The sequence below is a fragment of the Perissodus microlepis genome, chromosome 15, assembly GCF_051167445.1.
Source record: "Perissodus microlepis isolate ML-2025 ecotype Zambia chromosome 15, ASM5116744v1, whole genome shotgun sequence".
Taxonomy (NCBI): domain Eukaryota; kingdom Metazoa; phylum Chordata; class Actinopteri; order Cichliformes; family Cichlidae; genus Perissodus; species Perissodus microlepis.
Window position 1 is genome coordinate 23,050,502 of NC_140475.1, and position 14,876 is coordinate 23,065,377.

The following is a 14,876-nucleotide window of genomic DNA, read 5'->3' on the forward strand; positions in this document are numbered from 1 at the left end:
ATGGGCTCGGCGTGTGTTTGTTTGCAGAATTCGACCACCCAGCAGGAATTTACACACACACACACACACACACACACACACACACACACACACAGCTCATGTCTTTGTCACACATCTCACACTCAAAAAAACTGAAGACCAGCGCTCAATCAAACTAACAACTTTCAAAAATGATTGGGACGGTACCCTCCATCATTTTAAATCGTCAATCTGATCCTTCATTTATCCGCTACAACTTGTTTTTAGCCATTTTAAAATACAAGGATTTATAAGGAATTTGCAGGATTTGGATTAATTCCCACTAACACCTGTAGGTTTTCCGGGCCTATTAAAAAGGGGGGGGAAATTATTTTCATCCTGAAACACAAAAACAAATCAGTTCAAAAATGAAAAGCAAACAGCGCTTTGTGATATTACTGTGGTTACAAATCCTGAGTATGACTTTGCTTTTCAATATTCTCTTCAGCTGAATTTTTTGAATCAATTACTTCTAACATTTTATTGACTAAATGCTCGTCTTCACCTCGTGGGACCCACATTTTGAAAAGGAACAGAAAGTAAAGTGAACTAAAAACTACATTTAAAACTGAATAGACAAATAAAAATAGACTGACTCGGTGGTGAAGAGATCACACCGCCCTGCTCCCACTCATTAAATGAAATGAATCCACAGATATGTTAATAAACCAGAAATCAAGCAGACTCTGAAGCACTAACTCTTTAATGATAAAGGACCTGAAATTATCAACTAAATCTCCAAGCACCCTTCAGCTAATTAACAGGAAGTGTTTTTTTATTTGAAGCTTTTAATGATCCAAATCGCCACTAAAACCAAACCTAGCAATTAGCTGCATTATGCAACTCAACCACGAACAGACAGGTCAAAGATTCAGCTGATGCTTTGAGAAGCTACGCAGGCTTCCCTCGGTTCACTCATCCAAACAGATATTCTTAAAGGAAAGCCGCCAGAGAAACACAGAATTAAACATCTTCAGCCACTATAAGAACAATGGACCCCTCTAAAGATGGCACGGTGCCCGCAGAGATCCCATCTCACCATTACTGAGACAGTCTGAAGTTACACACTTAATGCACCAGTGTGTAACCTCAGTGACAGTTCAAGTGACAGTGCCCTCTATTAGAGCCGTGGTCCACAAAGTCTACAGAGGCAGGAGGTTGGGGTGGATGAATGGGTCAGGTGCTCACTGGGAGAGGATGAACTGCACATTGGGACACTGCAGGGCTGCGGTCACATAAGACATGCTCATGAGCCAGAATACCATCAGGAACGTTTTCTTTTACACCACTTGAACTTTAATTTTATTTTTTTCACTGGCCTTTTATTTTTGGTCTTACTTTTGGTTTGGGTTTCAGAAAAAAATGAGAAATGATCTTTCACAGAGCTACAAAGTCTGTTTTAAGAAGCTGTGCAGGTGGTGGTGGTGATGCACGTCACATGAATATCAGCAAGGAGAAAATGATCAACTTTTACTGTTTTCTTTTTGTTTGTTTGCTGTTATGTTTAGGCACTAAAAACTGTTTTTCATGGAGAGGAATCTGGATTTTTGTCCCTCAAAACCTAGACTCAAGGATGAAAAGACCAAAAAAAGGCTTAAAATCGACTTCTTAACCATAATGAAAATGAAATTTTAAACAGTGAACATCAGGTGGGGTTAAACAAAAAAAAATTCAAACACTCAGGAAAGTCTTTAGTGAGGTCACGGATCCAAGCAGCCGAGAGCCATTTTTAATTTAACTTCTACTACCAGACATCTTTTGGTTGTTTAATAAAACTCAAATTTAGACAGTTTAATTGTTTTGATTTATTTAATTACTTGTATTTCAATATAAGTTAATAATAATAGGATTTGGTAATCTGGGAATAACTTGGTGAAAACTGCTCATTTAAAAAAATAATCATAACTACAGCCTTTTCCAAAACAAATTAATTACTTACCCCAGTGAGGGCTTTTTTGTTTGTTTGTTTTTTTGTTTTTTGAAAACCAAACCTTTAAAGAAAGAAGCAAGGGAGTTTTTTAAATTCCATATCCTTCCTCCAGCATGCTCTTTTGGGTTGAATCAGATGGTGGGCGCGGCTGTTTAAATGGCAGCACGATGGCTCACTGCTACCTCACAACAAGAGGTTCCCAGGTTCAAACCCTTCAAAGTAAAACCCTTCTATGTGGAGTCCGCATGTTCTCCTGCGCTTGTGCAGGTTTGACCTAGGAACTCCGGTTACGCCTGCAGGCTAAATTAATGCAGCCCACAAAAAGATTCTTAATCACAGGAGTTTGACTTCCTGTTTAAGATAAAGTTTAATAACACTGGAGATCATGTCACACTCACCTATTTCTTATGCTTGAACCTATGGCTGTCACAATATCTGATTAGTCTGGTCAAAAAAATATTCTCAATAAGACAAGAAATACTTTTTTTTGCCACATTCAAGAAATTCTACTCAAGAGAATATTTTTTAAAGGTCCCTTAAATCCATGTATAACTTAATTTATTGGCTTTTTTCACAAATTAAAAATTAAAGGTCCATGAAGGTGATGACAGTATGCAGCTATAACTGTGCAGAAACATACGAAATGGACTATTATAAAAATATTTATCATCTATGCAGTAATGTCATTATCATAATTTATCATCCCTGACAGTTACCATGACGCCCCCGACCACACCAAACTGACTCATCTGAGAGAAGTAGAACCAAACAGTTTATTATTTTTCTAATTCAATCCAAACATCTCCTTGAAGAACCCCTGAAAATATTTTTAATTATTCAGAATAATTTCTCAAACTGCTCATCCAAAAAAAAGTTCATTCTGTATTTTTGAATGGAATAAAAAATTAAGCACGTGTCAGTATGAAAAAACCCTCATATGATAGTTTATGCATTTCTGCTTGTGCAGATGGAGGTGGCTTGGAGCTTCTCTCCAACTCTGCACTGGACTTCACTCTCAGCCGATCTCTGTAACATTTCTTTACTTCACTGACGGCACACAGATGATTTCATACAAACAAAATCCAACATGAACACGTACACTGGCACATTTCTATCCCTAAAGACATGATCCACAAGAATGCACCTCCAACGGTCTAATTGCTGCACCTCATCATAATTATAAGCAGCTTTCTTAGTGCAGATGATGTGGTATCAGGAGACTAATAGAAATAAAGATAACTTGTGTTAAAAATTAATATTAGTCTTAGATTTTCAGCAGTCCGTGGATGCAGATGTTCGCACTGTCGCCTCACCGGCTTTGACCTCAACTGTGAGCTATTCAGAGCTTTGAGTCTTCGGTAACACTCCATTTCTGGTCATTAATGAATCATAATAAACTCAAAATCATTTAATTGGTCCCAGTTTTGCATTTTTTTATGACTGATCACAGAAACATCACAACAAAGAAGAAACTAAATATCCCCTGTTGATGCTATTTTTTATGCCTTTATTGATACAAATAATCTGACTGAGACTCAGCGTCTCATTTACAAGAGACAATTTGGCAGTTGTCCTACTTAAGGCGCAGGTGTAGAGTTGAAGAGAGATGTGCATTTCTGTATTTAGACAACATGAGAAACTATTTAGAAAGCTGCTAAACTCTGCTGATACAGGAGGGTCTTTTCTATACTAATAATAATATTATTTGATATAAAATACAAGTTTGGATCTCATTCGAGTGTTTTAGGAACTTAATTTTTACAGACACACACACACACATACAGTGCTGTGACCTCCGTCATGCACACAATGTGATAACCACAGAGGAGCCAGAAGAAAGGAGGAGGATGTTTCATATTAACACATTTTTCCTTCAGAAAGTTTGAAAATAAGTAGGTTGTAAGCCACTTTGTCCCCGTTTAGAAGAGTTGGTCTAAGCTTGAGAACTAACCCGGAGCAAATATGGTCTCACCTTCTAGATTTCAGTGAGATAGTCATTCTTTTTCCATCTCAAAATACCGATATGTGTGACTCGTTTTGTTTTGAACATGTTTAAAAGTCAACAATATTTGAAATTAAAATAATAGGACTTCTCATTAAAAGTGAACGGATGTAAATTAAAACAGCTTCCAACAAAAGACACAAAAACAGTCTGGACCCAGGCAACACAGAAGAATAAGTCATAAACAGAAAAATATATCAGACAGTCATAAAGTCATAACTGCAGACCAAAAGGAGAAATCGTTGAAACTTCAAACTGATTGCATCGATCAGGCTTCAGGCAGAAAACACAGAGAGGATTAAAGCGGCGCAAATAAAGGATTACAAGAATTAAACAATAAGACAGTAACAAGCTGAAGCAATGAGCCCAAGTGTGTTTGAATCACTGAGCCAATCAGTGAGTGAGTCAACACTGTGACTCTTCATCCCAACAACAAACATGCTCCGACCTTTATCAGTGCAGACTGGTGCTCTGAGGGAATCATCATAAAATTATTCTCAGTGCAATTACTTTGTTATTTGGATTTTTAATACCAAGTTTGAAGACAAGTGGTTGTGGATTTTTAATTTATTTTTATTCATTTATTGAAAGAAATTGAGGTGGTGGACTGATGACAGCTCAACTTTTAAACACCAGAAAATTTAGAAACCACATTCTGAGGTTTTTGAGTCAATCTGCTCAGATTTGGACACTTTTAGGTCAAATAAATAAAATGTTTCAAATTTTATTCACAGAATATCATTTCTGCCATAACTTTGCATCAAATTACAGATTCTTCATTTTTTTAATGATGATTTACAAATTAACAATTTAAAAATATGGCAGATTTTTTAAAAAATAAACAATATTATTAAAATTAAAGTCATTGTTTACAAAAAAAAAACAATACGATATTAAAAAGAATAATTTTGTGGCCAAGGGTTAAATCTATGAATATCAATAAATCAGAGAAGTTATTAATGTAGTCATTCTGACTATATTTTTTTCTAAATGTAATTTAATCAATATAAAAACATTTTTAATCTCTTTATTTGAATAAATTATTTATATTTCTTACTTTTATAAAAGTACAACCAGCTTCTTTGATGCTTTGTATATTTTATTAGGTATAATGGGTTGTTTATAGCTCTAATGTAGAAGGTTTAGGGATTTTTTCAGTTTACCGAGTTGATACTTATGGTCTTGCATAAATAAATAAATAATCCTCAAATATTTTTGTTGTGTCTTTCTTCTCGCCGTTTGCTGTTCAGGCACCATGAGCGCATTTTGATGGAAATACTGGAGATTTTCTTTCTGCGGTAAACAGGAAGCGGCTCAGTGGCTCTAACATGTGTAAATGCGTCGCTTCTTTCCTTCTAATCCTCCATCGTTAATCATTCATCTCCTCCCTGACGCTCCGACGTCTCTGTTAATGCACTGCTCCGTTTTTTTTTTCTACACACCCTCATCCACTTGACTCTCGGGACCCGCCTCCGTCCTTTTTACCGTCACACACACACGTTAAAAGGACGTTGCCACACTCTCTGAACGTCTTCCCTCATGTATTTTTCATGCTGTTAAACCCTCTCCGGTCGGCCCGTGCAGCTCCGGGCTCCCCTTTGACGGCATTCATGGACCTGAACCCTCCGCTGCCTGCTCCTGTTTAACGGCAGCTCTTCACCCTCCTGGATACGAGCCCAGAACTCTCCCCTTCTTCTCGTCTCTCCCGTCCTCCCCGCGTCATGCCGTTTGGCACCAACGCAAAGACGGGGTTCTCCGTGCGGGACATCCTGGACCTTCCCGACTCGACGGGGAGATGCGGGTCCGGGACCGAAGAGACCGAGGAGGACGACACCGAGGAGGCCTCCACGGAGGTGGCAGGCGGTCGGGGCTTGTGTGAGCGCGCCGGTGAGCGTTTGAGCACGTGGAGCAGCACACCCGGTAACCTGCACTTTTCACGTGAGAGACTTCTTTGATTTTAATGACTATAAAAGTTCACGCGTTCACACTGACCACCCTCGCCCTTGCTGCTCCAAATCTCGAAAATATGTGAAAATATGCTTAAATATGGATATTTCCATCAAATAATCGTGAAACAGCCTCCTAAAAACTGCGTTAAATGATTATTTATTTACGTTTCTACTTGTAACTGGATCGGGGTTTGTTTTTTTTTAATCTGATCCGCTAAACTTCGAGTTCAGCTTCTGTGTCGGTAATTCAGCTTCTGACATTTTTGATCGCTTCACTTTTTTTCTCCCAATGAACTTAAGAAGCTTAAAGTCGCTTTGCTGGTTCTGTTTGTAAAAACACACCTGAGCTCAAACCAGTCACGCCATCAATCTGCCACTGAGTCTCAAAGAGTAATCAGATTACTTTACTGTCTCTCTCCCTGCAGTGCACGGGCTGTCCTTGGAGCCTCGCGCCGATCCCAAATCCCCGGAGGTGTCTACGGATGAGTCCCCGGACGCAGAGCGGGATGCGCGGTGCGCTCGGGGGCAGAAGGCGCGCGGCAGGAAGCGGCGCGTGCTCTTCTCCAAGGCGCAGACCTTCGAGCTAGAGCGCCGCTTCCGACAGCAGCGCTACCTGTCTGCCCCGGAGAGGGAACATCTGGCCGGGCTGATCCGCCTCACGCCGAACCAGGTGAAGATCTGGTTCCAGAACCACCGCTACAAGATGAAGCGCACACGCGCCGGGCACAGCGTGGACGCGCTGCAGCTGCTGTCGGCCCGCCGGGTCGCCATCCCGGTGCTGGTGCGGGACGGAAAGCCGTGCGGCCGGGCTGCAGCCAGCGAGCTGGAGGCGACGCTGAGATCCGGCCTGAGCCTGCCGCTCTGCGCCTACTCCCCCCTGCTGCACCCCGCATACGGCCCGGAGCAGCACCCAGGGGTGCAGCAGCACCCTGGGGTGCAGCAGCTGGCGCACGTGTACCACTGGAGCTGGTGAAGCCCGGCGTAAGACTTGTGCGTGCCCTCTTCGTGAGATCGTAACCGGCCTTCTGCCCTGTCAGAATATCATAAAAACCGCTTCGGCCTCGAAGTGAAATCCGTGTTTTTTGAAAGGAGTTTGGCACAAATTTTAGAGCGTTTAATTCTTGTAACCAAGGAAACGAGTTCACACATGTTCATCTTCTTTGGTGTCTTTGGTGACCTCGCTCAGACGCGCGAGCCGTCTAAAACTACCCCGCCCCCTGTAAGATAGAACTGATCACAGCAAACGTTTTAGCAGTTTTTGTGCGATTTATTCTGATGTCGTTTACGTTGTGTTTGCTGCAACAACAACAAAGTCACTTTTTTCTGAGAGATGTTTTTTGTATGTGTTTCATAAATCTATTTATAATGTTGCCCGGTGAGTTGGTTTGTAATAAACTGGTTATTTATGGCGGTAAATAAAAATCTGAACAGAGGTGAGTCGTGTGATTTCAGCCTGTACTGGCCCCGCAGGGCGGATCCTTCAGATCTCAAAGGATGAACAGGATTTTTTGTTTGTTTGTTTGTTTGTTTGTTTTTTTACATGGGCTGCTGAATTCGAGATGAGTAATTGCGGACCCCCTGCAAACAAATGAGTCTTTTTTTTTCTTATTTCTGTGATTTATCTGCAGGACAAGTATTCTTTTTATAAAAATGCTCATTTCGGCCCTTCTGGAACATTTTCTAAAATACAAATTACACTCAAGTATCCAAATCCTCAATTATCTTTAAAAAAAAAAAAATCCTATTTCTGAATGGGCTGAAACCTGGGTGACTAATTTCTGGGCCCCTGCAAACAAATGAATCAATCAAAATGAGTCATTTTGGACCATTTGGTCCTAAAATCCCCCATATTTTATGTTTTATGTTATTATTTTAAACTTTTTTTTAAATTATCATTTCAGTGATTTATCTGCAGGACAAATCTTGTTGTTGGGTTTAAAAAATAATAATTCTAATTTCAGCCCTTCTGGAACATTTTCTAAAATATAAATTACCCTGAAGTATCCAAATTATTCCTCAATTATTTTAAAACTAAAAAAAAAAAAAAAAAATCCCTGGTACATATCGGAAAAGGTATAATTCAGGTTAATATACTTTGCTCTTTTACATGTTTTAATGATGATGGTGATTTTATAATGACCCAATTTTTTGGACTTGTGAATCATAAACATCAGAGCAGCCCGAGGATCATAAGGAGTATTTAAGGCAGTGATTTCCAGACTGGGGGATTAGGACCCCCCAAGGGGTCCCAAGATAAATGTGACGGGTCACGACACAATCAAAAGGGAAGCAAGAAAAAGACTTTATGTCTGTGAAGGTTCTCAGACTTATCCTTTTTTTCTTCTTAAGCTTTGCATGATCTTATTTTTTAAAAAGATAAACATTTTCATCCCCGCGGTGAAACAATCTGCAAAGGCTGCAATCATTACAGCATTCAGCTCTAAACCATGAGACCCACAGAGGCTTCGTTTAGTCCTTTGAAATTAAAGCTGCATGACTATCTCTGCACAGCGGGCCATTTAAGAGCTGCAGAGGTTGGCCTCGGGTAATATGAGTAATAATCACTTTCTTTGGGAATATGAGCGACATAAAAGCTGCTTTAAAGCAGGTCAGGATCTATAGGTCACAATTCAGCCTTAATAACATCACAATTTTAGCTGATATGGAGCTGAATTCTTTTATTAATAAAATCCCCAGCAGCTCATTTTCCAACGTGATCTGGCTCAATTTAAAGGAATGCGTTGGCACTGAGATTTGCAGAGAATTCAATAAGCAAGTGTTCAGTATGAGGGCATGCATACTCTCTGTCATTCCCCTGAACAATAGGCGTCACCACTCTGATAAAAGCTCCACGTGAGCCCTGGTAAAAGAGGAGAAGAAGTCTAAACTGGAAGAAGAAAAAAACTTTTTTTTTTCAAATTTCTTCCCAGAAAATCTCATAATTTCAAACTGTTGTGACATCACTCCCTGTCTAACCTATGAAACTCCGAGCTTCTGCACTGATACTTCATTCAAATGGCACTATAAAACCCCAACGCGATCTGACACTCGTGCCTGCAACCCAGAACCTGCTCGAGGTTATAAAAACTGAGGCGCACGCCCGGCTCAAATGACACCAAAGAGCGACATATGCCAGCAGATGTGATTTGCTTATGGTCACCTAGTCCTGACCAGGAAAAACACCGGTGCTCTACAACGCCGCAATAGGAGGTTAAAATGGAATGGATGCTGTCTGGAAGAAATGCACTGCAAAGTAGCATGTTACTGTAATCACATTACATTTTTTCAGTAACGCAGTAACGTAACACATTACTGTGCTAAAGTCAGTAGTCACATCACTCAGGCTCCTCGGTTATCAGATATGAACATCACTTTTATTTTCACTGCATGAAAGAACAGCAGCTTCATGCTGACGTGAAAACTGCGTCCAGGACAGAAACAACTGCACTACTGCTAACAGAGCATCTGCACACAAGCTAACGTGGAGCTAGCCAAGAACACAGAGTGATGCTACAGCAGAGCGTATGCTGATCCCCAGCCCGGCAGTCAGAGCCCGATCCTCAGGCAGTGATGTTTTGGCTAAGATGCGATCACATTTAAGGAATGATGTGTCGGTTAAAAGAAACCAACGACTCCGCAGCTGGCTGAAAGAAGGAGCGAAAATGTGCCACGTTATGTATTTAATTGTTTATTTATAAGATGCCATTTTAATAACTTTAGATGCAAAGAAAGCGGAAAGGTCTGAACAGCATCTTGGCTTCTTTTATTTCCTTAAAACATTCATTTTAATAAAAGCAGTGTTTCAATCTTTAGAATCACTAAACAGATTCATGAGAAGAACATTTTACGTTTTGAATTGAATCATTACCTGGAAACAAATGGTGTGCAGATCTTTCCCCTGCTTTTGCAACACACCATCCTGAGCAGCTGTAAGAACATTTACTCTTTTATCTTCCCCCTTATTTTAAGCCTCACTACATATTTCTTACAGATTACAGGAGTTCAAATGAAGACGCCGTCTTGTGGTTGAGTAGGAAAGTGCACTTTAAGTGGACGTTGCTAATCTTGCAAATAATGAAAGACTCAAATACGTTTGCTTTTTTCAAGATATCCATCCATGAATATCAAGCACCTCAGCTAGTTCCTACTCCTGGAGTAGTGGCTCTACCCTGAGTACCCACTGAATAACTGAACTCCTTGTATTATCACAAAGGGAGAGCCCAGCCAGCATTTGGAGGAAGCTCATTTCTTGTCACTACCCACAGTTTGTGAATCTTTGGGTAGTCCCCCTCTACCCTGTCCCCTGACTCGTGAAGAGTCACTGCCAATTGACCCATTTTATTGGTATGAGGGCGTGCCTCACAAAGCCTTGCAAACTTTGAGCACCTGCATCGTGACACAGGCAGCTGCAGCTCATCAAGGTCTAGACCCACTTCCACTAATCAAAGTCACTGAAATAAGCTGATTTATGCAGTTGGTGAATTTTGGAACATTTTAGATAGATACTGGAGAAATAATTGTGTGTGTGTGCTTCAGTTTACTCTATTTTACTAGTCTGTTAAATTGTTAGAGGATTGGTTCTTGCATAGAGCTTTTCTACTGCCCAAATACACAAGGCACTTTATACAACATGCCTCATTCACACATTCATACGTGCACTTGTTTCTGTCTGATAAACACAGAGACACATCAACCTACAGGCTGGATGAGCTAAGGAAGAAACCGCTGACCTTCCAGTCAGCAGACAGCCCACTTTACCTGCTGAGTTTGTTTCGACAGGTTATCTTTAATTCATACACAACAAATCATAAAAAGTTTGGAACATGTTTACCACAAAACCTATAAGAGAGGGAACTACTGATTCTGACCAAAGTTTGGATCAAATGATAAATAGAATCTGGAGTAAAGTGGTGAAGAAATGTATTTCATATCTCCAAAAAGTCAAATGTTTAAATAAACATTTGCTTGAGTTTGTCATGTTTCCCAGTGACGGAATAACATCTATTGCACCTGGTTTCTCGCCTTAATGTGAATGGCTGTAAGGTGGTGAGTTTATTCTCTAATAACTTTAATCCAATCATACACTCCTCTTTATTCATTCACAGTTTTTTTTTTTATAGATGTTATAACTTATTCTACACACCACAGACCATCAAAACACTGGTTTAATGGGCTGTAGTGGTTTTGGATTCCAGTTTTTGCTTTACAATCAGAGCTAAACACAAAATATTTGAATATTAGGAGAAACAGATTTTTCCCCTGGTTTTAGAGTCTTAAGGCAGAACATTTTTGTTTTGACAGGATTACTGCAACAGACGACTTCATTCAGAGCAAGAAAACCAGCTATTTACTGTGTTGTGACAAAGAAGAGAAAGACCCAACCCCCCCTGTGAGTGTGTGTGTGTGTGTGTGTGTGTGTGTGTGTGTGTGTCTGTCAGAGGTCAGCTCATCTCACAGGGATGATGTCACGGGGTGGGGGTTTGGCTGGTTAAGCTTTGAGAAAGTTATAATGTGTCACCTGCTGCTATAAAAGGGCAGAAGAAGAGGAAGAAGAGGGGGAGGACTTTAAAGGACTAGTCTGGAGGGTTTTTTTAGCCCATTAAACAGCGACCGTGTGCTTGTTAGTTTGTGCAGCGTTCGTGTGACTTACAAGAAGTCCAGCAAAAAGACCAAAATCAGCACCGTCTGATGCACTGAGCTCTAACGTCACCCAGAACTTTTAAAAACAGCAGCGAGGCACAACTGATCAGACAAACTCATCCTGAACATGATTTTAATTAGTGTCCAAACTACACTTTGTTTTTTTCTAAAATCTCTTAACTATTTATAACACAAAGATAAACTACATTTATATTTCGCATTCACAAAAGGAGAAATATCAAAAAATGTATTAAAACATCACAAAAACAAGACAAAGAATTAGAGGTTTTTGCATGTAAAATGTTCAGAAAAGCTACAATAATAAAAATGCAATAAAATTGTGATTAATGAAGAAAGTTTAATATGTGGAAAAATAAGAAAGAAATGTGGACACCCATCAACCACAATATTTATTAATCAATCAATAAAAAAATAATAATTTAAAAGCCATCAAGACCCCCCCCCCCCCCCCCCCCCCCCTTATTATATACAGGAAAATAATAATAACCCAGCCAAGAATTTTTAAATAGTTTCCTTTCACCTACGCTTTTAATAACCTCAAACTCCGCTTTAAATATTTCCATTTTTATAAGTCACTTTCAAAATTGGCATAAAGATCTGTTATAATGAGACTGCAGAGCAATAAACGCTGCACTGCATTACTCAAAAATAAGGAAGGAATCGCCAAACTACTTCAAACGCCTGAGTAAACAGAATCAGTGATCATATGCATTGTGTGATAAACATTAACCCGATAAAAACTTTTTTTTCACTCAATTATATACATGTATATTTGGCTGATTTCAGAAATATTCTCTATTTTTCTGTTCTCTCCTCTCACTAAATTTCCTCTGTAACCAGTCTGGTTACATGATAAGTTAAACAAAAACTACTTTAAACTATTATGTGAAATGATCTGCAATTATTTTGTTCTGTTTTATCTTGTGTATCCTTCACATCTCTGGTTAATGTTTCTTTTCTCTCCTTTCTTTGCATTATGGTTTAATTTATGTTGAAGTCAATTTATCCGGTTTTTATTGACAGCTGATTTTTTTTAAGGGTGGAGACACCAGGGTTGCTGCTCGTCCCGCAGCCAGCAGGTGGCAGCAGAAGCCTGTTCAAAATATGTCTTTCCATAGGGGCAAGTTTTCCCCCCTCTCTATACAAGTTTTCTTCTAAGACTTTAGGTTAACCAGGTTTAAAAACATGAGTGATCACAGCAATTTGCACCTTATACAATAAAAAAGAAAGAAAAGAAAACCCTTCGGTTCTAAATCTGCTTGAGTAATTTGTAACAGGATTTTTTTTTCTTACAAGTTCTCTTCTCCATTAATTCTTGGATGGATGAATTTCTCCTCTGCTTTCATAAAGGATCCTCCTACTGTGGCTCCTATCCTAAAGGAGGTAATAAAAGAAGCTCCTTTCCTAAACATCTGGAGAACATATCTTTGCAGATATCTCCAGGTGCGACTAATTTCAGTGCATTTTTGGATTAATATCCTTCACAGGGGAGATTTGACTCTATTATCTGAGAACAAACATGTAACTTTAGAGGGAAAACACTGACCTGAGTGACTCTGGAGGACTTTCAGTGCTCTGGACTTCACCACATTAAACACACCAAGCCAGCACAGCAGGTTAACGATAACTTTCAATGCCATAATAACTGTTTATCGTCCCCCTCTGGCCTGGAGGTGCACATTCCCAGAACCCAACAAATCTTTTCTCCGCACAGCAACCACCAGGCGAGGCAGGCGACTGCTGGGGGTCACAGACCAGTAGGGGGCGCCAGAAGGCTGACAAACGTTAAACTGCAGCAGTAGCTGCGTGCAAGGTTTGCAAGGACAGTTGAGACCAGGGGAGCTTCACCTGACTCCACCCACTCTCACTGAAAGTGACGTTTTTGATCCTCTTTAAACAAACCTGATGACAAACAGTGAGGAGTTTTGCTTCTGTCATTGAAAACAGAAGAAAAGAAAAAGCAAGACAGCGGTGAGTCGAGCAGATAATAATGAAGTCTAATGCTGCCAGCCTGAATTATAACCCAGCAGCATCACATTATTCCTTTTGTTTACTTTGATATTTAATTTGAGTTAATGTGCCTACCAGAGCAGCCTGCTGTGTCCATGTGTGCTGGCTATGTGAAGTCAGGTCCACACGGATGGGAGTCAAAGTCAGGATACCAGTAATAAGTGGTGCTGGTTGTTTATTCACCAAAATAATGACATTGTCATACTAATTAATATTTTTATACTCTAACAACACATAAAACATGTTAAAGTCCAAACATAAAAAAATAAATAATTAGATTGTGCATATAAAAGGAGATGCAAGGAGACATAAATTCAAAGTGTTGAGATGAATGACATCTGACTCTGCACATTCTTTCGTCTCACTGACTGTATTACACACTGACACACTGAATTTATTTCTGGTCTGCAGTACTTGCTCAAAGCTTGACTTTCAACAAAGCCAGGAGTGAAGGATGGTCTGTGACAGTTTGTGCACGCTGAGGCATCTTCCTGGTGATGCAATCTGAAGTTTTCTATTAAATACATTTTTAAGATATTCTATCTGCCTGGATTTCCAAACAGAATTGTGAAGTTTAAAGTACATCAGTGACTGTTTAAAGTCATCTGTTCAGTAGACGTTCAGATTTATTTGCATTAAAAGACCTCCTGATGGCGCTCTGGAGTCTCAGCAGAGCCCTCTTCTCTCTCCCACACTCTCACACACTTTTTGTACTTCCATCTTTGTGAGGACGCTCACTGACATAATCCATTCCTGAGCCACTTTCCCATGAACATACTACCAGCAGGACGGTGCAGTACCTCAGACACATCCTTGGGTCCTGCCCTGAGTTACAGACATTAAAAAAAAAGAAGCTAAAATACAGTACAAAGCACAAACATAAAATGCAAATAAAAGCAGAATTCAGTGATGTGAAAACTCTCTAAACCTTCAAAACGTTGAAGCTGGACATTTTTAACTGTTTTTGAAAGATAATTTTGAATGATTTACTTCCTCTGCAGTTTTTTATATGTAGCATTTGAGAAATTAATCAAAACAAAGTTTTATTTTTTCACAAATCCAGCAAAAAAGAAACAAACATCTGCCACTGAAAATGCTGACCTTGGAAATTTCAAAACTTTTTAAAACAAACTGAAAACTGGAAATAGAAATTCTCATATTAAATCCTTTAGACCAAATATTTAATTAAAAAAATAGCACAAAATGGTGCACTTGCAGTGCTAGGCTGCTCCCTAACCTCACTGGCACTCAGACGTCCTCTTCAGAAAGCCTTAATGTTTGGCATGATTGTAGCTAAAAGACTTAT

General features: G+C 39.6%; 1 protein-coding gene across 1 annotated transcript; it reads left to right on the plus strand.

Moving 5' to 3' along the window:
* Nucleotides 1-5,494: 5,494 nt before the first annotated feature.
* Nucleotides 5,495-7,325, plus strand: nkx2.2b (NK2 homeobox 2b). Its single transcript, XM_084953984.1, has 2 exons — nt 5,495-5,888; nt 6,325-7,325. Exons 1-2 carry the CDS (start codon nt 5,672-5,674, stop codon nt 6,870-6,872), a joined length of 765 nt encoding a protein of 254 aa, XP_084810110.1. The 5' UTR covers nt 5,495-5,671; the 3' UTR covers nt 6,873-7,325.
* The last annotated feature ends 7,551 nt before the right edge of the window (nt 7,326-14,876 follow it).